This window comes from Sebastes umbrosus, chromosome 6, assembly GCF_015220745.1.
Source record: "Sebastes umbrosus isolate fSebUmb1 chromosome 6, fSebUmb1.pri, whole genome shotgun sequence".
Lineage (NCBI taxonomy): Eukaryota > Metazoa > Chordata > Actinopteri > Perciformes > Sebastidae > Sebastes > Sebastes umbrosus.
Window position 1 is genome coordinate 15,426,230 of NC_051274.1, and position 17,304 is coordinate 15,443,533.

The 17,304-nt window shown below is 38.0% G+C and overlaps 1 protein-coding gene across 6 annotated transcripts; it reads right to left on the reverse strand.

The window, feature by feature from the left end:
• Positions 1-1,039: 1,039 nt before the first annotated feature.
• LOC119489914 (glucose-6-phosphate 1-dehydrogenase) lies at positions 1,040-16,417 on the reverse strand. 6 transcript variants are annotated; one of them, XM_037772942.1, is made up of 14 exons: positions 16,323-16,417; positions 13,159-13,200; positions 12,929-13,053; positions 10,599-10,636; positions 10,384-10,492; positions 7,816-8,033; positions 7,195-7,353; positions 5,340-5,465; positions 4,034-4,127; positions 3,696-3,882; positions 3,362-3,597; positions 3,130-3,206; positions 2,245-2,337; positions 1,040-2,158 (listed from the first exon to the last, which is right to left on the reverse strand). In XM_037772942.1, the coding sequence occupies exons 1-14, from the start codon at positions 16,342-16,344 to the stop codon at positions 2,068-2,070; spliced, it is 1,617 nt and encodes a 538-aa protein (XP_037628870.1). In that variant the 5' UTR covers positions 16,345-16,417; the 3' UTR covers positions 1,040-2,067. The 6 variants fall into 6 exon arrangements, with proteins under 6 accessions (XP_037628870.1, XP_037628873.1, XP_037628871.1 ...); XM_037772945.1 differs by lacking the exon at positions 16,323-16,417 and adding an exon at positions 16,199-16,287; XM_037772943.1 differs by lacking the exon at positions 16,323-16,417 and adding an exon at positions 16,121-16,271.
• Positions 16,418-17,304: the final 887 nt, after the last annotated feature.

Genomic DNA, 17,304 nt, shown 5'->3' on the forward strand with positions numbered 1-17,304 from the left:
TGCCACTGGCCAAAGGCTAACACAGTCGTTTCTAGAAGGTAACCCTCAATTGCATCAAAACACTAGCTGTCAGTTCTACGTACTGTTCCTTTAAAACAACTTTCATCAAAAGTGGTGCATGTTCTAGGAATGATGTTGGCCTACATAATTTTTCTGACTTTTTTTTTGACATTGTTATGACCCACTATACTTTGACTTTTTTATGACATTTTAATGGCATCCTATACTATAATTTTTTTTATGACATACCATAGGCTACTATGACATTTTTATGACATACTATACTATGATTTCTTTAAGACATGTTTATGGCATACTGTACTCTGACCTTTTTCATAACTCTTTTGTGACATACTATACTATGACTACTTTATTACATTTGTATACCTCCACATCGTGATAATCATGGCCGGAGGCATTATGTTCCATCCCATTCTCCCGAAAGCAAATTCTCAAGAACGCCTGGAGGGAATTTATTCAAATTTGGCACAAATGTCACAATTCAAGGAGGAACTGATTATATTTTGGTGGTCAAAGATCAAGGCGACTGTGACCTCTAAAAACATTTTTTTTGCCATTACTCAAGAATTCATATGCTAATTATGCCAATTTCACACAAATGTCTAATAGGATAAAATGATGAGCTGATGACATTTTGGACAGACATGGATGCATCTTGACTGGTTGGTGGAGGTATATAATTTACAGGCAGTAAATCCAGTTAACTTTGTAGTTTTTAAAAAAACTAAAGAAGTAAGATACATGTATATCATGTTAATTAGTGAGCTTGAGAGGCGATGGTATTTTTGTTAAATCTTGCACAGAGACATGCTATTTGTTTCCCCCTTCTTCTGGTCTTTAAGCTAAGCTAAGCTCCAGGTGGCTTCATATTAAATGTACATATATGAGTGGTACTGATTTTTCCATCCAACTCTCAGCAAGAAAGTGAATAAGCTTATTTCTCAAATTGTCAAAACTATTTATTTTATTTATCATAACATAATTTAGTGACTTTGAAGCAATAAAAACATGAAACATGTTAACAGAGAAGCAAAACTAGTTTATTACAAGTAGTGGAAATGTAGCTAGCTTTATATGTGCATGTGCAGTTAACAGCAGTATTCAATACGTCGTTACAAAGACATTCACTGTTGACCTATGGCAGACACCGCTGCTGTCTGAATATTTCGAAATATGGATGGAACATCAGCAACTTCAATAAAACCTGAAAACAAATGTAAACAAAAGGGAATGAAGCTCAGGGGGAGGCTACTAAACAAGACAGAGAGCTTGTTTTGTTTGTCCATAAGGACACTTGAGACTATTCCAGTATGAATGCTTTGAAGAGAAACTGCCTGCATTGCCCTTTGTAAACCACAGAGTCTATTTATCTTAAAGAGGAGGCAAAGAGAGAGTACGCAAGTTGTTAAAATGAAACTCCACTAAGTGTGATTAATAACAGCAGTCAAAGCATAATGGCATTACAATCATAAAGGTTATTAAGAGTGACAACTGGTGAACAATCATTCCTGTTGTTCCTCGTCTCTGCTGTGTTCAGTTACCATCTTTGGTACGGTGCTTACACTGAGTGAGCATGACTCAGCTGAGTGTTTTGTTGTTGTTGTTGTTCTGCTCTTGTTAATCAGTTATTCCATTTAACATCCTGACAAATTAAGACCTAATTAATAGAGACAGGGACATGGAGCTAGTTCATCAGACAGTTAATTGGTTCACATAAATATCCTGGTTCAAATTTTTTGTTCCCTCTCAAACTGACTTGGTCCCACCTCTCAAATAAAACATGGAAAGTTGCTGTGAACGTATGAAGACACATAAAAAGGTACCACCAGTACAGCATACATTTCTTTTTGAATGTCTGATGAACTGGCTCCAAGGAATAATTGCCATACCTGAGAAATAATAGCTTGGTCTGCTACTGTGATGCTGGATCCACATAGTGGAAACGCCTCCTTCCTCAAAAGACACTCTAGTATTGGAACATGACATGGCTCACTTACCCCTGCTGCACCCCTCCCACTATTCTACCTCTACTCCTCCCATCACAATTCACAGTCTGTGAGGGTTGACCCATTTGTAAGTGCCTGCATAGCGGAATCCAACTTTCTTTGAGAGGTCGTCTGCTTCTGTTGGGCCCCGGCTGAGAAGAAAAGAGAAATAATCACTATCAACACTCAGTATTAAACCACTCCTCCAGGTGATTGTATAGAGAATCACATTTCCTACCTTCCATATTTGTAAGAAATAGGTTTGGGCTTCTCTCTGTCTATGTGATGAAGAAGAGGTGTGAAGATCCTCCATGCTTCCCTTAGTTCATCACTGCAAAAGACAAACAATTCAGCATGTGGTGGAGGACATAACATCAGAGCTGTAGGTTAAAGCTGCAGTGCGTAGAAATCCGGAAAACGCAAAATCCTGCATCCCCTCGAGCTGCTCTCTCCTCTCTCTCCTCTCTCCGCTCTCCCCTCTCTGTCCGAAGCCCCTCCCCCCACACGAGAACGGGCATATGCACGCGCTTCATACGTGCTCGCTACATCTGAGGAGGCTACCGCAGCGAGCTACACATTACCTTCTAACGACATCAACAGTTTGGACTGTCTTTTTGAAAGTCTGTCTTTCTTTTTTTGGGTTGTTTTGAGGTGTAGGCAGTTGCTGCCAATGCTGGAATAGCAAGCTTTCCAGTAGGTTGTTCCGCCATTGACCGAGGCTTTCACTATCTGCAGAGACCAGACGTGAACGCGCATCTCCTTTTGTGGAACAGCCAATAGGAACGCTCTCTCTGAAATGCCCTGTGATTGGTCAAAGTCTGCCGTCACGGGCAAGATTTTCTAAAGCCTGTAAACAGAGCCATGAGGAGGTGCAGAGGTGTAGTTTTCTCTCAGATCACTTGAATTACAATATGCTGAAAGGTTATTATGGAATTTTTGCCAAATTATGCCAAAATATTGTTGCCTACTGCCACTTTAAGGTTTGTACAACCCTTTCCTTAATGCTGAGGCAGACAAAAGATGCACTATGTCGCCATCTAGTGTGAAGAACTGGTATGTTTACTGACAGGTTTAGTATACAAGTAGTAACATGAGACAACATTAGTGAAAAACAAAGACAGACCTGCGTACAAAGTGCATCTGACTCCCACAGAAGACGTCCAGGATGAGACGTTCGTAAGCGTCTGGAAGCTTCACATCCTGAAAACAAAACACAAATTTTACATTGTTACTTTTTTATTGGAAAAATATGGATAAGAAATTGACGATGTGATATATAGATAGCTTTATTATCTTTCTTTGTCATGCTATTCATATCACTTGCTCTAGGCATAAACAAATCAACTTGAACCTGCCTTGTATCTACTCTTGTAGGTGAGGTCCAACTCGGTTTCCTCGGGGCTAAAGTAGACGCCGGGTTTCTTGCTCATCATCTTGGCATAGACTGCCTCGTTGGGCTGCACACGCACTACGAGCTCATTCCTGCGACACTGATCTCCAAAAATGTCCCCTGGAACGTCTGTGAACTGCAGCCGCACCTCAGCTTTCCTCTCATTCAGAGCTTTTCCACAGCGAAGGATGAAAGGAACACCTAAGGAGCGAAACATTTTAATGTCAATGCATTATGAAAGAGCATGGGAGAATGGGAGATCAGTGGGATTTGTTTTGTAAAGGGCACGGTGTGTTTACCATCCCAGCGTTCGTTGTGCACATAAAGTACAGCGGTGGTGAAGGTGGCCTGAGTTGATCCTTTAGGAACTGTGGGATCATCGAGATAACCCTGTTTGGCGTCTCCCTCACCCTCTGGATCCCCCACATACTGACCCAGCACCACATCTGATATGGACACTGGAGCGATGCACTTCAGCACCTTCACCTACAAGCGGGAACACAAGAGAACAGATACCATTCATTAGAAACAAACCATATCTCTCCATATTTGTAGTAGTGTTGGTGTAGTAATTAGTAGTAGTTAATAGTGAGGAGGCGTTGAGATTGTCGGGGGACTCTGGGAAACGATTTTGTACCTTTTCATCCCTGACATCATCAGAGCTGGTGGAAGCTGGTTTCTCCATGGCAACCAGGCAGAGTATCTGGAGCAAGTGGTTCTGCATGACATCGCTGATCAGGACAAAAGGAACAGGTGGTCAGAAAAAAGACAGCTGATGGCTGTTATCATGTTCATTCAAATTATAACCGATAGATGTGTTAAAATTGGTAAAGTCTATCCATCATTTAAAAGGTAATTTACCTCGCAGTGAGCTGCTAATGATTATTTACTGATGAAAAAATAACACTTTACTTTAACTTCCCCCAATTTAACATTCATAAGCAGTATATAAACAGTTGAACGGCTTTGTTGAATACTCCATTCTAATTGGTCAATCACGGCATTCAACGGTCTATTATTTCTTTATACAGGCCGTTGCTATGGACACAGTTCCGATGTCAGACTCTGGAGGACCATTTTTGTGTTAAATTATTGATTTCTTAAGTAAGTAGCCATGTAATAAGTGGGATAATGTACAGCGAGCAGGTCATTGTTATGAAATAAATCCTTTTAGAGTCTTGCGTCGCCCTGTCGGGGTTTATTTCACAACAATGACCGGCTTGCTGTACATTGTCCCTTATTTAATAAATGGTTTATAACACACTATGATGTAGTTCTACACAGATATAAGGACATTTAAGTGTATTCAATTAAAATTTCTGTAAACTTTCTATGACGCCCATGTCTATAATGCATTATAAAACATACTTATTATGCATTATAATCCACTTATAACACTGTATAATTATAGTTATAAGCACTCAAATATCCATAATTAAGGCTGTCAATCGATTAAAATAATTAATATTGATTAATCGCATAATTGTCTATAGTTAATCACACTTTTTTATCCATTCAAAATGTACCTTAAAGAGAGATTTGTCAAGTATTTAATACTCTTATCAACATGGGAGTGGAAGAATATACTTGCCTTATGCAAACGTATGTATATTTGGAAATCAATAAACAACACAAAACAACAACAAATATGGTCCAGGTACTGCTCATAGACTGTATAAAATATGGTTAAAAATGGTTATAGATAAAACATAGGTTTCTGAAGAGCCATAATATGATTTAAACGGGTGAGTTTTATAAGAATTCTGTTCTGAATACTGTTACAGTATACAGTAACTAAAAATACAGTGTTTAAGTATAGAAGCTCCCGTTACTGCTATCTGCTCATTCTTATACAACTTCACTTCAAACCTGGGTACAAAAGCATTCAACTTTAATATTACAGTGCAAAGACAAACTTCAGGGATTTTTTTTTCTCCACTCACCGGATGATGCCAAAATCATCAAAGTAGCCTCCTCGTCCCTGAGTGCCAAATGGTTCTTTAAAGGTGAGGACAACACAGGCCACGCTGTCCCTGTTCCAGATCGGCCCGAAGATTCGGTTCCCAAACCTGCAATGAGCATCATATCAGTCTCTGCTGAGCAGCGTGCACACACACACACAGTGCAAAGACATCTGTTCGTGACAACATGCATGAACAAACAACAAAACATTTTTGTTTTGTTCTTGGTTAGAGGCCAATTTCTGTTTTCTTTGTATGATATTCAAAGAGGCTTTTCTAAACCACAAACCAGCTGAAACTGAAGTGTTATGCATAATTCAATTTACCTATAAATCAAAAAAGAAAATTCTCTTTGCCCAAACAAAGAATTACAAAGCTCAGTGAGAAATACCAACAACTCTAAGAAGAAAGATGTGCTGGTAGTATTGTGTGATTTGAGTTTTATTCATCAGGACGCAATAGGCTTTTTATGTGATAGTTGTAACCCACTACAAGAATTACTTCCCAAGAAATCAAACAAACAAAATCACAATAATCTATCCCCGCCCCTGCACCTTTAGGGGAAAATGGAAAAGAAATAAAATATAATAAAAAGGTAGTTTTAGCTTAGGTATATCCTCCATATTCTGAGATATACTAGGACATGTGTGTGCTGAAATGTCTGTGCATGTTGTACAATTTTCATTGTATAATATTAGTTTTAGTGTATCTTCTTTCATCGTATTTCAAACAAGTTAACTAAATTCATATGATTTATCTTCTCCATTTTGCAAATTGACTATTTGTGGTGCAGTTGTATTCAACCTTTTTTTTTGTTATCTGCTTAAGTGCTTCTACTCTTATCATTCCAAAGATCAGCTGCTCTCTTAACAAACTGGGGTGTTGTGCCCAGTAGTGATTGCTCTGGCTCCAAAAAGAGTGTGCACTTAAATGAGCAGGTTTTCCACTCTTTTCTAGGGATTATTTTCACAGCATACACTAATATGTTCCTCTCTGTGGAAGTCTGGTTTAAAAGATGTGCAGTTTATGGCTATGACTTATCTATGAAATCATTACTTAAGTGCTTAGTAATTATGGCAAATTGATCATAAAATAATAAAAAAAACTACCACAGTTACCAGCCAGCAGTGACTTATATTTATATCTGAAGGATAATGTAAGATAAGATAAGATATGATATTCCTTTATGAGTCCCGCAGTGGGGGAATTTGCAGTGTACAGCAGCAAAGGGAATAGTGCAAAAAACAAGATGCATCAGGTAACACAGTAAAAAAAAAGAAAATTAGTCAGCTGTTTTCCAGGTTTTCCTGGACACGTGGGTATCCATGATTTTACTTGATTCTGTCCAATATTAATGCAACACCGGCCAGGAAAAGAATATATGGGTTTTATTGGCGTTGCTCTCCCCACATCTTCGCCAATAATTTCATGTAACCTCATTAGAATATGTTGGTGAATAATACGTGTTTTTAAAAAATCGTAACTTGATTTTCAAAGACTACTCTCTTCAACATGATGAACTTCTTTTCCATGTATTACAGCTTATAGTCTTCCATACTTTTGGTGATATAGTTACATTTACCTCATTCTCCCAAATGATTTCCACAATCCGACATATCTGACCCAGTATATTTTTGTATTCATTCTATTGGATGTTGTTATTATTTAACCTATTAGTGGGTGTATCTCATTTACTGTTGACTGTAAAGTCAGGTCAGCCAGGCTCTCTGAGACTCTGTGCCTCTACACATGTTCACCAGCAAACATTTGACAATATCCTATCTAATAAATCAATGGATGTAAAATAAGCAACCATATGTGAAGATGGTTTTCTCACCTGAGCACCATGAGGTTCTGCACCATTTCCTTGCCCAGGTAGTGATCTATACGGTAGATTTGTTCTTCAGTGAAGAGGGAGGAGAGGTGAGTGGACAGCTCTTCAGAGCTCTGAAGGTCGCGTCCAAACGGCTTCTCTACGATCACCCTGTTCCAGCCTCTACACAACATACATGCACACACACACAGAGAAGAAAAGGAACAGGTCAAGTCCACTTTGATTGATAGGTTATGGTGCTGTTTAACTGTAATGCATTATACAGAGAGGTGTTTCTCTTATTCAGCTTACCCTCATTGATATAAATGGAGTGGATGAAATAACAGAAACACCAGTGTATGTCTGCACCTATGGAAGCACCCAGCATTTCCATTGATGCTGGTTATGTTGCAAGACAGACACCCAAATACACAACTCTGAACCATGGTACTAGTGCTGTCTTATGTGATGTAAAATCTATAATCACATTTTATTGGAGGGATTGTTTTGTATGCACTAAAATGCAGTAAAACAACAAAGCTTTATATAAAAAAAGGATGAGATTTTGGCACACTGTACATCTGCTAGCAAAACGACAAGTAAACAGTGTGACAAAGCAACAGTAAGTAAGAGAAGTGTACTGACTTGGTGCTCATACAGCCGTGCTTGATGTTCTTGGTAACATCGTGGTAGACGGTGGGTGGCAGCGCCAGGTAGAAGAGACGGTTTGCCTCGGGTCCTCCGGGAAGAGACAGGATGTGCTTGTCGAGTTTGGAGAAGGAACTCTGCTCTGTGTATTTCCCGCTGATATACGTGTTCCTGCTGAAGAAGGCTTCCAACCGCTCTACATCTTTATCTGTCACCTGGAGTCACACACAAGAAATGGATTTAATAAGGAAGTTTAAAAATGCAGTGAAAAAAAACACCAGGAACTGAGAAATGGAAGATAAATGAAATACATGCAATGGAAAGATTTATTGTGTTTCTAAAAAGACTTGTGGTCTAAATGGGCTGATTATACTGTATAACCCCACTAAGAGCTGATGGCCACTTGGTGGCAGCAGAAACAAGCTGTAAACACAACACTGACATATCATCACCTTTTAAGTTCACATGGCAAATTTGCTAGAGGGTTTTTAGACCTTTTTCGCTGAAAACAGCTGCATGCTCTGGCCGAAAATGACGCTATGAGAGTGGCGAGAGTGAACCAAAACAGTGAAGTTGTGGGCTGGACAGCTAAACAATGAGCTTAAAGTCACTAAAGCGCTGTAAAGCTGAGTGGAGCTGCAGATTAAGGTGATAATTCTCTGTAGGTTCATCATCGCTTTAAGGGTTAAGCCAATGGAGAGAGGAAGAGGAGCGGAGGGGATGGGAGGGAGGAATGGAAGATGGACCTGCACACATTATTTTCTTGCTTTGAAAGTTTTTTATTTACATAGTGTTTGCATATTTTTTTTTAGGGCTGTCAAAAGTTAATGGGGTAGCGCGTTAATGCAAATTCGTTTGAAAGCCACTCATTTCTTTAATGCATTTAGGCAACCTGGGATTTTTTAGGTTGTAGCGGGCTCAATTTTAAAGCTAGACTGAATACTGGCATCATATGAAACTAGAAAACTTAAGAAATCTATTGGTACCAACCATGACATAGCTTGTCCCAAAGGAGGTTAAATAATGCTTCAAAGTTGTGCCTTGACCTCTGACCTCAAGATATGTGGATGAAAATGGGTTCTATGGTTACCCACGAGTCTCCCCTTTACGGACATGCCCACTTTATGATAATCACATGCAATTATGGGCAAGTCATAGTAAAGTCAGCACACTGACACACTGACACCTGTTGTTGCCTGTGGGAATGCAGTTTGCCATGTTATGATTTAAGCATATTTGTTATGCTAAATGTAAGAAAAAGAAACAGAATACTCAAGCATCCCATGGTTTATCACGGGAAATGTGAGATTGCACGCCAACAAGTTGGATGAACTTGGAGCCTACACTAAACTTTGGGAGTATTGGAAGTGCTGCATATTTCTGCTTTATGATGAAATTGCTTTTCAGGAATATACCAGAAGTCTACATGGAAAAAAATCAGCTTTTCTGTATTCATAAGAGCAGTAAGAAGGCAAACACAGGAGGTATTTACACTAATGTGAAGACTAATGGTTTTGTAAGAGAGGGGCTGGCTCTAAGTGCAAGGCTGTATTTTCCTGGCTTGACATTTATGGGGAACTTGTAATTCAATTTAATTGTTGTAAGAGTGATTATTGTGTCACATAAGCCATCAGGAGGACTTGCTGATGACTGTTTTTTCAGTTAATGGAGATGCTTTAAAAAAAAAAAAAAAGTGACATAATGATAATGTGACATTTTGGTGGCTGTTTATATGATGTCAGCCATGGTCCCACCCCACTGGTGGAAAGTTACTAAATACATTAACTCAAGTACTGTACTTAAGTACAATCAATTGAAGTACTTGTATTTTACTAAAGTATTTCCATTTTCTGCTTATAATAATAATAATTAGGGCTGTCAAAGTTAATGTGATAATTGTTTTAATGCCACTAATTTCTTTAATGCACTAACGGAATTTATCTTTCGGAGGTTGTAGCGGGCTCAGTTTTAAAGCTGGAGTGACGATACTGGCATCATATTAAACTAAAAAAACCTAAGGAACCCATTGGTACCAACCATGTCATACTAGCTTGTCGCAAATAACGCTCCAAACTTACGCAAAATTTTGGTGAGGAAAAACTCATGGCCATTTTCAAAGGGGTCCCTTGACCTCTGACCTCAAGATATGTGAATGAAAATGGGTTCTATGGGTACCCACGAGCCTCCCCTTTACAGACATGCCCACTTTATGATAGTCACATGCAGTTTGGGGCAAATCATAGTCAAGTCAGTACACTGACACACTGACAGCTGTTGTTGCCTGTTGCGCTGCAGTTTGCCATGTTATGATTTAAGCATATTTGTTATGCTAAATGTAGTACCTGTGAGGGTTTCTGGGCAATATTTGTCATTGTTTTATGTTGTTAATTGATTTCCAATAATAAATATATAAATACATTTGCATAAAGCAAGCATATTTGCCCACTCCCATGTTGATAATAGTATTAAATACAAGACAAATCTACCTTTAAGGTACATTTTGAACAGATAAAAAATGTGTGATTAATTTGTGATTAATCGCAATTAACTATGGACCAGTTTTACCTTCAGATATTGCAGGCAAGAAGTCCGAATGGCATCAACTGTCAAGTCAGAGCGAGCAAATCCCACAAAATACGTCTGCTCAGGGAGGAGGCCGTCTCTGTACAACCACCTGGGAGAGAACAGAGAAACATATGGTTCAAACTTCAGCAGCTCAAATCCAGATTAGAGGAGTATCTTTCCTCGGACTCTTTCACCGGGGTCAGAGGTTCACTCACCATAGAGTCGGGTAGATTTTCTTCTTAGCCAGATCCCCCTACAGGTGCAAACACACAATCAGAAATATGATTTCACTTTATAAATGTAGGTCTCAAACATAATCATTAAGTGTTGATGCTGTGTTTTGGAGTTACTGTGCAGCTTATCTAACAAGTGTACTTTGCTAGAGTGGTAATTATTTTCCGTGACCCAAGATGCTGCAGCACTACAGGTCACAACGTCTGGCAACAGGTAAGTAGGCTGCTTTGGCTTATTTAAGAATTGCGCAACCGTAGTAATTCCACTGAGAGCAAGTGCAAACCACCAACAGACAGTGTGGAAACAAAAGACGGTCGTGCTGCCAAGTCATGTTGAAGAACCTGTTGCTACTACTACTACTAGCTATGACACAAGAGGAGCTTAGAAATCAGAGACGACCTGAGGGAAACCTCCAATCAATACAAGGACAGGACTGGACATTAGAAGTCAACTTAATTAAAAGTAATTCCCATAAAAGCATATGGTTGGCCTAAATCAAAATCTGACTCTATTCCTCAGCTTGGTAGGAACTCAACTCAACTTATAACCCTGCATCTTTGTTTAAAGTGTCTTTAATGTCACACTTAGGTTAAGAAGTTGGCCATTCATTTGTATGTGCAACGTCCTACAACATAAGCAAAGGACAAACCTGTTGAATACACCTTTCATATCATCATGAAGCTGAACAGCTATAACTATTGAATTAGTAGCAGTGAGTAAATGTTTGAAAATATGGTGTGACTGTATGTAATCACTTGGAGATAAACATGAAAAACTAGCTTGCAGTGCAGCCTTTTAAAACTGTTGCAGCAACACACATATCTACACTAAACAAGTACAACCAGAGCGAGACTGCACACAGCCCAGCCCTTCCCCTGACCTGCCAGTGTTACACACTGAAAGAAAAACGCTGACTGTCAGTGACACTGCAAAAATCAGCGACACCGCGACACTCTCTTCTCCCAACTGAGCAAACAGTGAAAGAGAAAAAAGGACACAGCCAATGACTGACTGTAACTTGACTAGATGTTCTAAAAACTGAAAAAAATTATCTTTTTTCGCATGCAATGGCAACAAAAAAAGATCTGAAAATGGTTCTTTTGAAAAATTATTTTGTAGAAAATACAGTTTGAGCAGCGAAAGCAAAGCAGTTTACATTTTCTCATAGATACAAACATGTTTCTGTATTTTTTTTCCATTTACAATCGTGTTACGCGTGTCTAATTTAAATGATAGAAACAAATGAATGAGAAAATGACATATCTGGACAGACTGAAGCCCTGGTAGAGATGAAGAAGGAAAAGAGACAAAGATTGTGTAACAGAGAAATGAGGAAACAAGTCTAAATAGTTTCAGAAACCCGTAAATGGTTTTAGTTCCTGAATTCGACACCTGACGAGTATGAGGAAATAGTAAAACAGTGAAAGGGAGACATTTCTTATCACATTATTGAACAACTTATTTAATTTATTTTAGCAATGAAACAAAATTAACTTTCATTATGATTAGGCATGTGCATTAAACGCCAATAATCTTCAAATAACAACCAAACTGAGTCTGTGACAGTGAGTGTTACAAACAATCAAATCCTGTTTTGCAGAATTTAAATAAAAGTGTTGTTGAATTTACCAACGTATTTTTTTAATTCAATTTGAGTAAGGTTGTTATACAACTGTCTGTATTAATACAATAAGTAATCAATGATGCATTTGAGGGGTGTGTTTGATTTAATTCATTAAATGAAAACAAAAAATGTTTCTGCAAGAAATATGTTTATGCTAAGCAAAGCAAGGTTTTAGAAAGAATATTTTTATTATGGGACCAAAACTCAGGTATTACATTGATGCTGGTTTTTGAATGATACCCAGTCAGATGTATCACACACACTATTGAAATAAGCAAAGAGGAACCTTGAGGTTTTCATTGCCTCAATTTCAACCTTTTGAAAGCTCGGATGACTGCTTGTTTGCATAAGCTTGGAGAAATCGGTTTCGACATTTCCTTAATCACACACATCGTGTGCAATTATTGCAGTACTTTTAAAGATTTCAACACACTTTCTTAGTAATTATGGCCAACAATTCTTGCCTTAACGGCCTGTGCTGTAAATGTGCCAAAAATAACACAGAGAAAAGTTACATGTTCCTGGCTGCTCCGAATAGATTCATTCTTTTCTGAATCACGTAGTAAATTTTGTGATCAAGACCATTCATTAAAATTCTCAAATGTACACTGCATTATCAGTTCCAATTCTTACACCTTATTTATATAAATGACTGTCTAGATTGCGACTCCCCTCCCCTGCTCTCACCGATGCACCCATGATGATGAAGACGTGAACGTCGGACTGATGGAACTCTTCATCTTCATGCAGCTCCTTCCTCAGCTCCCCAAACACCTCAGAGCGAGAGAGGGGGATTTTGTTTGTCATTTTTCCTAAAAAGCAGACAAAAAGAAAAAACAGTAAAAAAAAAAAAATGTACCAATGTTCTTTTCATGTTAAATCGACCATCACGAAAACAAACACAGACTGTACCCTACCTAACGGGACTCTACCGTTGTCTCCAGGCGGAGGTGGAGGTTCTGCTTACATACAACAACAACAACAATAAAAGGAAAAGTTTTAGTTCCATAACTACAAACCCTGTTTAACTTTACATTTCTGCTGACCTGTGTTGCACGCATGTTTTACCGTTTTAGTGCTTTGGATACATTTTTTAGTCAGTTGCAGGATGCTATTGATTTCCATTTATTTTTGTATGTTATGACAATCAGTTAGCAGCCTATTGAAGATCGCAGAGGACTGTTGCCGATGATTAATAGAGTAAATTAATTAATAGAATAAAGTTTGTGAGTCCTTCAGTCATATGTGAATTCAATGGACTTTTGCTCATGGCGGGCAGCACCCTAAATATCCCTATATAATCGGTGCAGTTTATGTGAAGCAGTGCAGTGTCTGATTTGAAACATCTGCACTGACATTGGTCGTTGTGTAAGCGACAAGTTCTCATACCAAGAATAAATAAAAAGAATGGTGTTTAAATGATTAGGTGATTAATCAATTAGATGATAGACAGGACAGAAAATGAATCGTCAACAATGTTGATAACAATTCATCATTTCAGTACTTTTGCAAGCAAAAGATCCAAAAATTCACTGTTTTTAGCCTCGCAAATGTGAGGATTTTCTCCATTTTATAAAATTGTAAAGTATTATCTTTGGTTTTGGAAGGTTGGTCAGACAAACAAGACATTTGCCAACATCACTTGGCATAGTTCACCATTTCGGATATTTAAAAAGACACAAAATACACTGCTCCTGTTTTTTTCAACTGATTAATCAAAATGAATAAATAAATTGACTGATTTACCTGGAGCTGCAACGGTTAGTTGATTAATCGATTGCAATTTATTGTTTTAAAGGTCCAGTGTGTAGGATCTGGCAGTGAGGTGAGGAGATTGCAACCAACTGAACTCTCCCGTGTGCCAAGCGTTTTGTAGAGTTACGGTCGCCGACGCGAAAACCCAAATGACCCTCTGTAGAGACATTTGGAGCAGAGCCAATGCTTCAAGTGTGTGTGCATGTAGGAAGTGAGTGGTGAAGCAAGAGAGAGAGAGGAGCGGTGATTGGAGCAAGTAACATTATCGACTCCAGCCCAAGCAGGAAAGTTAACAGTGTTTGGTTTGTCCGTTCAAGGCTACTGCATATGGTGGTACAACATGGCAGACTCCGTGAAGAGGGCCCGCTCCCCATGTAGATAGAAAGATAACGAAAACAAAACGATTCTTATCAGGTGATTATACACTAAAGAAAACATTCTTATTAATATTATATTCCATTTCTGCCAATAGATCCCCCTATTTGTTACACACTGGTCCTTTAAGTCATTTTAAAAAAAAACATACTCAAATTATCTGATACCAGCTTCACAAATTATTTGCTGGTTTCTTTAATCTTCCAGGATTGTAAACTGAATAGCTCTGGAGAACTGGGATAGAAATGTATAGACTAAGCAATTAATCAAGAAAATAATCAACAGATTAATCAATAACAAAATAATTGTTAGCTGCAGCCCTATAATGGATGCCTGAAACCACAGTATTACATTCTCTATATATTATATTTTACTTCTATATTTAACCTCTGAACTATTTTATGTGTTATGTCTTACAGTATATAATGGATATTCTTAACTTGTATGCTCTTTATTTTTTTTACATTTTGTTGTTGCAATGTTGGAGGAAGCCTGAGAACAATATTTTTTTCCCAACGGCTGCTTCCCTGTAATTGTTGTGCATACTGGAAATACAGGAAATAAAAGATTAAATCCTTAAAACATAGCATTATTGTTTGAAAATAGTCTGCTGTAATGTAAAGTATGTATTTTACTAGATGGGTTATAACAGGAAAAACCAGTGGTACTGATCCTTTACTTCCTCCATCATCCAACATTCAAAGATTAGGAAGGAGCAGCACATTTGAGCGATAACAAACTTAGAATTTCTTTGTGACTCATTTAATGTGGTAACAATGAGCCAAATCAGGAAGTACTTCTTTTTTTCTTCTTCACTGATTTCATAACCTACTTCTTTATTTCCACCCTTAACTAACTAAGCCTGCAGGCTCAAGAGACAAATCAAATGTCTGAATTAAAAACATTAACAGCTATGAAAGGTTACATTATAGGACAGATAATAAAGCACTATACTCATTTTTAACAGTCTCTTCTGCACTATATTCTCTTTTAGTCCTGTATCACAGCTGTTACCCTGCACTATATTCAGTTTTAACAGTTTTCTTCATCTCCTTGTATTTTTATATCTGGTATATTTTGTTTTGTACGTTGTACTTTGCACTACTAACTTTTTTACTTCCTTTTTACGAACATGTTTTTGCACTATGGAACTGTGATGCTGGAAACTTGAATTTCCCTCAGGATCAATAAAGTTACTATCTATCTATCTATCTATCTATCTATCTATCTATCTATCTATTATGAGCATCACCCCTGACATAAAAACAACACTGAAGAGTTGACAGCACGTTGTATTAATATCAGCTGGCCACTATAGCTGCCAGACTTGGCCTGACTCACAACAAACTATAATGATATTAGTCAAATCCTCCACACAAATCCCCGTGTTTAGAGGGCTAAACGTGACTGCAGAGAACCGTGATAAAAGCTGCATACTAACAAATCAAGATAACACGTGCTGACATGTTGTTGTCTTTTTGGACAGTTTAGCTACTAACATCCAGGATGAAACAACAAGGAGTATGCTGCTATAAAACTAGTTGTTATCTCGCTGCCTGCATGCTGGGCTAGCTAATACCAAAACAGTCAGCCCTTCACATGCTGTGTTGATAACATGACTTGAAAAGCAACACATCCCAAGATACTGCTATCAAACAGCAGCTAGCTAGCTTACAACGAACTGACGTTATCTGTACATTCAAACGGTAACCACGGTTACCAACGGTTAACAACGGTTAAGTTACTCACAACGTCCGTTAACGAGATGATAACCTCGGCAGTTAAACCCTAAACCGACACCGTACGGGGCTTTAACGTTACACTCACTCAACAGCAGACAACCAGTCGAGGTTGTGGGTTGTGGTGCGTGTCTGCGGAGCCCTGCCTACTTCCCTGTTCAAGTGACAAAGAAGAAAACGAGAGGTTATTATTGGTTTGAGGAGAAACTCACCAGTGCTCGCCCGAGTTCCCATCACTGTCGATCCAGTGACGTCATCGAGTCTGCCGGTGGGGGCGTGGTTTAACAGTATACGCGCACCCTCACATGCGCACACACACACACACACTCACACCATAAAGCCCATAATGAAACCTGAGATACAATGAGGTTATTATCCAATATTTACATCTTTTTAAAGTTTTCTTTCTTTATTTCCTTATTTATTTATTTGTTCATTTATTTATTTATTTATTTTTCTTTATTTTTTTCTTTATTTATTTTTTATTTCTTTAATTTATTTTTCTCTCCATTTTGTTTTATCCATATTTCATTATATTTTATTTGTTATGAGGAAAAGGAAGGAAGGAAAAAAAAAGGAAAAATGTATGTGTGTGTGTGTGTGTATGTATATATGTGTGTATATATGTATGTATATACATATATGTATGTATATGTGTATGTATATGTATATGTATATATGTATATATATATGTGTATATATATATACACATATATATATATATATAAAACAAAAAAACAAACAAAAAAACTCCTCAACTGGCCGGGCATGGGCCACGATGCCTCAACACCAACGGGGCTCCTCCACCATCTCCTCTCTCCTCCCTCCAACTATTTCCTATGGATGGAAAAGGGCATAAGCCCTGAGCTATCAAACCAGGCTCACGAATTTACGATACGATACTGACAGCCAGGTGGATGGAGGAAATGTAGTTCATTTTTCCCAACAATGTGGGTGTGTATGAGGAAACAAAGTAAGAAATGATGAAGAAAGACAAGAAACAACTCAATCTTGTTTTATTTTTTATTTTCTTTAAATACAATCTCTCAATTATTGGCTCAAAAAAACAAAAACAAAAATTAGGGCTGTCAATCAATTAAAAAATATTTGATCACAATTAATTGCACAGAGGAATTGCAAGATTTTAGCTACATCATCTGAAACACAAATATGCAGAATCCGCATCACTGGGAA